General features: G+C 40.0%; 1 protein-coding gene across 1 annotated transcript in view; it reads left to right on the top strand.

Annotated features, from left to right (window-relative positions):
* Positions 1-8,117, top strand: part of ttn.1 (titin, tandem duplicate 1) — a 136,491-nt gene that overhangs the window by 28,676 nt on the left and 99,698 nt on the right. The window contains exons 43-57 of the mRNA XM_014028495.1: positions 395-472; positions 569-595; positions 744-800; positions 890-925; positions 1,813-1,881; positions 2,122-2,193; positions 2,308-2,385; positions 3,471-3,680; positions 3,995-4,084; positions 4,274-4,357; positions 4,489-4,569; positions 4,778-5,908; positions 6,301-7,350; positions 7,670-7,768; positions 7,933-8,007. Of these exons, the coding sequence (XP_013883949.1) occupies positions 395-472; positions 569-595; positions 744-800; positions 890-925; positions 1,813-1,881; positions 2,122-2,193; positions 2,308-2,385; positions 3,471-3,680; positions 3,995-4,084; positions 4,274-4,357; positions 4,489-4,569; positions 4,778-5,908; positions 6,301-7,350; positions 7,670-7,768; positions 7,933-8,007 (3,237 nt within the window). The remainder of the gene's footprint in view (positions 1-394; positions 473-568; positions 596-743; positions 801-889; positions 926-1,812; positions 1,882-2,121; positions 2,194-2,307; positions 2,386-3,470; positions 3,681-3,994; positions 4,085-4,273; positions 4,358-4,488; positions 4,570-4,777; positions 5,909-6,300; positions 7,351-7,669; positions 7,769-7,932; positions 8,008-8,117) is intronic.

Here is an 8,117-nt window from a genome sequence, read left to right on the forward strand (position 1 = left end):
ATGTTTAGAAAACAGCTGGATGTTTAGTCAACAGATGGATGTTTAGTGAACAGCTGGATGTTTAGTAAACAGCTGGATGTTTAGTCAACAGATGGATGTTTAGTGAACAGCTGGATGTTTAGTAAACAGCTGGATGTTTAGTCAACAGATGGATGTTTAGTGAACAGCTGGATGTTTAGTAAACAGCTGGATGTTTAGTCAACAGATGGATGTTTAGTGAACAGCTGGATGTTTAGTAAACAGCTGGATGTTTAGTCAACAGATGGATGTTTAGTGAACAGCTGGATGTTTAGTCAACAGCTGGATGTTTAGTCAACAGATGGATGTTTAGTGAACAGCTGGATGTTTAGTCAACAGCTGGATGTTTAGTGAACAGCTGGATGTGGTTTTTCAGGCGTTTACTCCGTGGTCGCACATCTGGATCCGATGGGAGAAGCTCGAAGCACAGCAGAACTTTCCCTTGCAGGAAAAGGTTTGTACGGTTGAATCTGCAGCTGTTAGTTTGGATTCATGTCTTTTTAGCTGTTAGCAGCAGGTTGCAGCTCTGACGCCTTCTGTTCTTTCACAGAAATTGGATTAGAAACGGTTCTTCAGGGTGAGTCCTTCAAAAAGAAGCWACAGTAAAACTTCCATTCCTTCATTTCTCTTCCTACTATTTAAAGTCTGAAGTGAATGGTTCAGAGTGGAAACCCCGTTCACAGAGCTGGTTAATATTAATGAAACTGTTTGTGGCCAATCTGTAGATGTCTCAGATTCTTTGGTTCTGGTACCGGAGGCAGCGTCCATGTTTGTTTGTAGAGGTGGGTCTGGTTCTCTTTTTAACCAAACCTGCTCAGTGTTTGATTTCAGCTGCTCATTTGACCATTTCTGTCTTTTTTTTCACCTAAAGAGTTTTATCAGTACGAGGAGCGAACTGAGACTACAGGTACAAAACCCCAGATTAAATAACCCTCCAGTGGCTGAAACATCAACATTTAATCTGCATTTATTCCATCAAATTTACCAACAACTTCATCACAGTTCAACCTTCATCCTGAAGCACTGAGTGTGATCCCAATAAGCCCAGACTGATAAATTAATATTTAATAAGCTTCCTGCTGGACAGAAGTGGATTATAATCAAATTATTTCTGAGTTTTTAGTCTGTTTTTATTTGGGTTGCTCGAAACAAAAAGCTCTGAACCTCACAGAAAACACTTTTTAAAAAGTACAAAAATATATTAATCCATGCTAATTAAATTACTATTCATCTTGAATTTCTAACGTTTAATCTCAAACTTTTCGATTTTAGTGAAAAAGTCCTAAATTATATTTTAATGACTTATTTGATTGATTATAAAATTCATAAACACATTTGGACAGATAAAGGAAAATATCTGGATATTTCTTTAATAATGAATCAAAATTTCAAAACTGATTATTTGTTTTAAAATAAACCATCATTTTTCCTTTAGCTTGGTGAAAAAATGAATTAAAACAGTAATTAATTAAACATCAGACTAAAGGTTTTATTCATGACTTTAATCCTGGAGCTCAGAAAGTTGTTGGTCATAATCCTAGTCTGCACCGCTCCCAACAATAATCCCTGTGAGATTTAACAGCTGAATTCTGCTTTGTGCAGAGTTTCAGTTCAGTTCCTGACTTCTTTCTTCCAGCAGGAGAAGTGTCTGCTCCTTCATGTCCCGTGTTCCTCCTGTTGTCTGTTTTCCTTCATGTTGTTGTTGATTCTTGTTATCACTTCCTGTTTGTTTCACCGGATTATTCCAGACCTGCTGCAGGTTTTCTGTCTAATTTCTGTTTTCTTGTCCTCCAGAAGAGAGAAAAGCAGTGGAAGAATTGATTGAGAGCACTCAGGTTGGAGTCGGGGAGGCCTTCCCAGCAGGTATTTCTGCCTCCTCTGGCTCCTGGCTAACAGTTAGCTGCAGCCTCTGAAAGCTTTTCTCTCTCTGTCTGTCGTAGATCAGATTGACTTCTGTCTCTTCTTTTTATTCGTCACTAGTTTCCTCACCTCTCTTCCTTTCTCATTAACCTGAACTGGAACTTTCTGAGCTGTAGATGACAGAAAATAGAGCGTAGAGCTTGGCTGAAATAGTTTAACTCCAACTTTCTTAATGTCTCCAAGTTCCTGGACTTGATGAAGGAGCAGAGAGGAGAGGCTCTGAGCGTGACGCTCTGCTTCCACCTGGAGTCTCAGGTACAAACTCTGTTCATGCTTACTGATTCTTTGTGTCCTGTTGTTTGTTTCATGACTTGTTGTAAATAATCTTCATCTTGTGCTACAACATCCCAACGTCTTTATATTTTAAAGAATCAGATGCAAGGAAAGCTCAGAGTGACGTTACTGACATGGCTGCACCTGGWGGAGGAGAACCTGCACCTTCTGAAGGTAATGTTTGTCAGAAAGTTTGTTTTRATCATTTTGATTTTTAAATATCTGTGAGTCTTTCATGGCTCATTCTTTGARATCTTGATTTGTTAAAACTATGTTAAAATGTCAAACACACCGCAGGACCTTTCACCACTAAACCTGCACTTCCAACCTGAATTAATTACACACATTTTAATTAGATTACAAATAAAACACTTACAGGTTTTCAAAGCATGACATCATTTTTATTTTTATAGAAAAGCATGAACTTAAATTAAATGTGTCCAAACTGAAGACAAGTTTTAAAACTGGTTAGTTTGTTTAAACATAAAGGATGTTCAGAGCTACAGAGAAATAAACAGCATGAGTCAGATCATGAAGATCTGGACAGAGACATGAGGAGAGGATGGGATGGTTCGACATCAGGATTACAGATGAGTCCAGAGGACAGATCAGGATTACAGATGAGTCCATCAGAGGACAGATCAGGATTACAGATGAGTCCATCAGAGGACAGATCAGGATTAGAGATGAGTCCATCAGAGGACAGATTAGGATTACAGATGAGTCCAGAGGACAGATCAGGATTACAGATGAGTCCATCAGAGGACAGATCAGGATTACAGATGAGTCCATCAGAGGACAGATCAGGATTACAGATGAGTCCATCAGAGGACAGATTAGGATTAGAGATGAGTCCATCAGATGGACAGATTAGGATTAGAGATGAGTCCATCAGATGGACAGATGGAGGTACTGATCTACTGATATTGTACTGACTGGAGCAGTTTAGGGAAGATGTTTTAAACTTCAGATCTATAATTCACAAATTTTGTCTTTTCTAAAAATACAAATAATTCATTCTGTGTACACATTATTTTAGATATTTTAAAGTTTGAAAGTTTTCTGTACAGAATATATCCTCTTTAATGTCTTTTGGATCAATCAAACTTGATGAACTGGTTTGATCTTCTCTTGACTGATTGTCTGAATGTTGTTGTGTAAAGAACATTGTGTTCTTCATGTCTGTCTCATTTCTGTTCCATCTCTTCTCTTTGACTCCTTTTACCTCCTGAACTCTTTCACTGTCTTTATGACGATAGTATTATACACCAAACCAGAACCTGAACCACAGAAAGTTCCCAGAAAGGTCACTCCTGAACCTCATGGACCCAAACCAACAGCAGAGGTAGAACTGGTTCCTCCAGAGCCCAAGCAGCTGTCTCAGAAACCAGCAGTACCCAAACCCAAAGTGTCCAAGGCACCAGAAGTTCAACCTGTGAAGAAAACACCAGAGGTTCCAGAACCGAGAGGTATAGTAGAAGAACCTTTTCTGTTCTTTTGCAGAAGGATGTTTTGTTCCACATCTTGATTTGTTTCATGTTGTTCTGATCAACATGAGGAGCCCTAACATGTTTGTGTGACTCTTTGATGTTTTCTGCTGCTAACCTCTTTGTGTAGATCTGTTGTCCCCGCATGACTTTTCCATGTTTCACAAAATTTCTTCCACTAAACTGATGGTTGTGTGTATTTATGTCAATGTAATAAAACTTTCACTATTTTTTCAAACAAAATCTTTATGAATGTTGTGACGTAAAGATGGAAACCTTCTCTATGTTCTTCAAAGTGCCAGCTGTAGCCAAAGCAGTGGATACCACAGTCCATCCAGTCAGTATGGGGATTACTCCTCCAAAGACTGAGGAGATCTTAACCAGAGGTATCACAACTGTCATGTCTTTTAAAGTCTTACATTTCTTTGAAATGTTGWGTTGTGAATGTTGTTCTGTTAACCCCRCAGTTCTTGTTTCTTTGTTTTACACACTCGAGAGAGTGGACTGTCGTGTTGTTGGGTTTAAGGTCGTTCTCAGCAGGTAAAATGTCTAACATCTTTAAATGTTCTTTAAAGCACCAGACCTACCAAAACCAGAAGAACCTCAAACATCTGCAGCTATGGTTACTCCATCAGCTCCAGAACATGGACCATTAGAAGGTACAGATTACTGATCTTTGATTCTATAGTTGTTCAGCTTCTTCTCCTCTTGTCTTTCACTCAGTAAGCCTGAACTCTTTGATCTACTTGGTTTTTACCTGTGAATTAAAAAAACATAATGTTTTCTTAAGTTCAAGAGGTACCAAGACCAGAGAAACCTGTAGCCCAGCCATCTGCTAAAGTTTCTCCAAAGACTGACGCCTCTCCTAAAGGTACTGCAGATATCAGACTGTCTGTTTAATGTTCTTCTGTCAATCTGTGTTGACCTTATTCTCTTGGAACTCTTAGTTCTTCTGCTAACCTCTCTGAAATATATCTTACAAAAATCTTTGAACATACTACGCACTCGTCAGAGTGTGACTTGAGCTTTTTGGAATAAGATAATTATCTTATAATAAATGTTCTTCTAAACTGTCTCAGAAGCAAAGGCACCTGAACTTTCTGGAAAACTGGACCTGCTGGAGAAAGAAGTTCTAAGGTTTACCTCTAAAATAGAAGAACCAAAAATTCAAGAAAAAATACAAGAAAAGGTTCCAGAAGCAACAAAGAAAGTTCCAGAACCACCTATGAAGGTCACTGAAACACCAAAGGTGGTTACAGAGCAGAAGGTTCCAGTTGCACCAAAAGTTCTTCCAGAAACACAAAAGAGCATACCACAACTACCCAAGCTGGTTCCAGAAGAACCCAAGAAAGTTCCAGAACCACTAAAAGTGGTTCCAGAAGAACCCAAGAAAGTTCCAGAACCACCGAAAGTAGTTCCAGAAGAACCCAAGAAAGTGCCAGAGCCACCAAAACTGGTTCCAGAAGAACCCAAGAACGTTCCAGAACCACAAAAAGTGGTTCCAGCAGCACCAAAGAAAGTTCCAGAACCACCAAAAGTGGTTCCAGAAGAACCCAAGAAAGTTCCAAAACTACCAAAAGTGGTTCCAGAAGAACCCAAGAAAGTACCAGAGCCACCAAAAGTGGTTCCAGCAGCACCAAAGAAAGTTCCAGAACCACCAAAAGTGGTTCCAGAAGAACCCAAGAAAGTTCCAGAACCACCAAAAGTGGTTCCAGAAGAACCCAAGAAAGTTCCAAAACTACCAAAAATGGTTCCAGGAGAACCCAATAAAGTACCAGAGCCACCAAATGTGGTTCCAGAAGAATCCAAGAAAGTTCCAAAACTACCAAAAATGGTTCCAGAAGAACCAAAGAAAGTACCAGAGCCACCAAAACTGGTTCCAGAAGAACCCAAGAAAGCTCCAAAACTACCAAAAATGGTTCCAGAAGAACACAAGAAAGTTCCAGAGCCACCAAAAGTGGTTCCAGAACAGAAGAAGTTTCCTGCTACACCTAAAGTTCTTACAGAAACACCAGGAAAGGCTGGAGAAGAACCAATTGAAGTCCCGGAAACACCTAAAACAGTTACTGAAGAAACAAAAACTTTAGTTGAACTCAAAAAGTTTACAGAACCTACAGCAGAACCTGAAGCTCCAAAATTAGTGAGAGACAAACTAGAGCCAAGTCTCAGAGCACCTCCACAAAATCTGGAAGGACTTCATCAACAACAAGGTAGATATGTGTGTGTGTGTTCTTACTCACTAATCTAAACTCATCTTTATCTTCTGGTGTTAGCGGAGCTCTTCAGTCTTGTCCTGGTGTCTTTGTTGCTACATGACTGTTATATGTGTTTAATTAATCTGAAACATTAAATCAGAGGGAAATATCACAGACAGCAACACTAACTCAACCATGAGTTCACTTTGTGTGAAACTCAGCACATTCTGTATTTATTAATAATTAATCTGCCTTTTTGTCTTTCAACATAGAAAAGGATTCCTTTTCCTTGTTGTATCTGCCTCACTGACTGTCTGTTTGTGTCTTCTCCATATGTCTTGAACTCTTGGCCACCGCTTCATGGTGCCTTTCTTCATTCTTGGGTGAAATCTTCCAACGTGTACCAGTTCCTCTAGAGACCGATATCAGCCGAAGAACAATCCTGGTTGAAGATGTTAAGGAGTCTTTTCTTAAAGAAAGTTTCTCTCTGGCAGATGTTAGATTAAAGCAGCAGGACGTTCAGAGATTTGAAAAAGTGCCACTCATTGGGTCTACTGGAACAGAAGACAGAGCTTTAAAGGGTCAGATGAAACAACCAGAAGAAGCAGAAGAAGTTTCCAGGTGGTGCAGTGAAGATCATCCAATAAATCAACCTGACTTTATGAAGCCAAGCCAATCAGAGAGGGACTCTGAACTTCAGCTTTCTTTGCCAAGTTTAACTTCCTCCAGTTTTTCAGACTCATTTCAAGACAAGAGTTTGAGACAAACTGGAAGTATTTCTCACAGCAGTATTTCTTCATCTTTAAAGAAAAATGAACTTCCATCACAACAATTTGAACCTTCAGCTGAAATTGCTTCATCAGAGAAAGACGTTTTTCCTGTTTGGCATGAAAGCCCATCTGATAAAGAAGGTAAGAAGAAATCTCAGGACAAGAAACCAAATGAAGCTTTAATAGAACAGAAACAACTGACTGGATCCTTTGGGACAGCTCACCATGAAGAAAATAAAGAAGGAACTGTTTTAAAACAGGATGTTTTTGCTGAACTGGAAGACGTTTCGACTAAAAAATCCACAATACTGCCCACTTTTCATACGTCACCCTCTTTGTCTGAGGACAGTGTTGGTTTGAAACAACAAACTCCAGCAGCAGCACAAACTGATTCACCAACAAAAGACACATCTTTACTTTTTCCCAGAGAGGTTTCTGCCTCTACCAAGAATTTACCCACACAAGAAATGATCCGACCCAAAGGCAAGTCTGTGTCAACTAAAACATCTCCAACTGTTTCCCCGAAGACACCTGGACCTCCTGACACTCTTTCATCTCCTGCACAAAGAGACGTCTGGTTTCTTCAAACATTCCTCTCAGAAGAGCTTCCAGCTGAAACCAAACCTCCAAATGAAGAAAGAAAGCAAAGAGATCAGGCAACACAGGCTGATCAACAACCTGTGAAAGGTATTCTTGTATGTCTGAACCGTACAGACTCTGAACATCCTTCTTCACATGTTCTGTAGTAACACCTTCCATCAGGCTGCTGTGACAGGAGACACAACACTAACAGTCTGAATGCTGTTTGTTGTCCATGTAACATGGTTTATTTCATCAACAACCTTCACTGTTGTCTCAGGAAACTMTCGTTTCCATCTGTTCTTGTTGTCTTTTCTGTCCTCTTCACTGCTCGTCCTCTCTTGATCATCTCATGCTTCTCTCAGCTGGTCTCACTTGACCATAGTGTTGTCTTGGTTTTTCATCTTGACATATTTCATTCCCAAAGTGTCTCGACCAGAGGAGAAGGAACCAGCACCAGCAGCAAAGCCTTCACCTCCTCCTCCTCCTCCAACCACTCCTGCTCAGAAAGTTGCTTCTCCTGCAGGTAGTCTCTTTAGTCTCTGCTGACTGCTCATGAGTCAGGCATGTTTGTCTCTGTGTCCATTCTGTTGTTGAACTTGTCCAGAAGTTTCCATGCTTTAGTTGTTGTCTTTTAGTGCTGATCCACATCAGTACTTTGTGTCTTGACTCCTGAATTATCACCTCCAGAGAAGACGAAAGCATCAGAAGCAGAGCTAAAGCCTCCTCCTCCCACTCCTACAAAGGACCTTCCTCCACCTGCAGGTAGCTCTCTCATGTTTTGTTGTTGTAAACTTTGTTTTTCTGATTTGTTTCTTGGGTGTGTGTGTGTGTGTTTTTCTGATTTGTTTCTTGGGTGTGTGTGTGTGTGTGGG

This window comes from Austrofundulus limnaeus, unplaced genomic scaffold, assembly GCF_001266775.1.
Source record: "Austrofundulus limnaeus strain Quisiro unplaced genomic scaffold, Austrofundulus_limnaeus-1.0 Scaffold770, whole genome shotgun sequence".
In the NCBI taxonomy this organism is placed as follows: domain Eukaryota; kingdom Metazoa; phylum Chordata; class Actinopteri; order Cyprinodontiformes; family Rivulidae; genus Austrofundulus; species Austrofundulus limnaeus.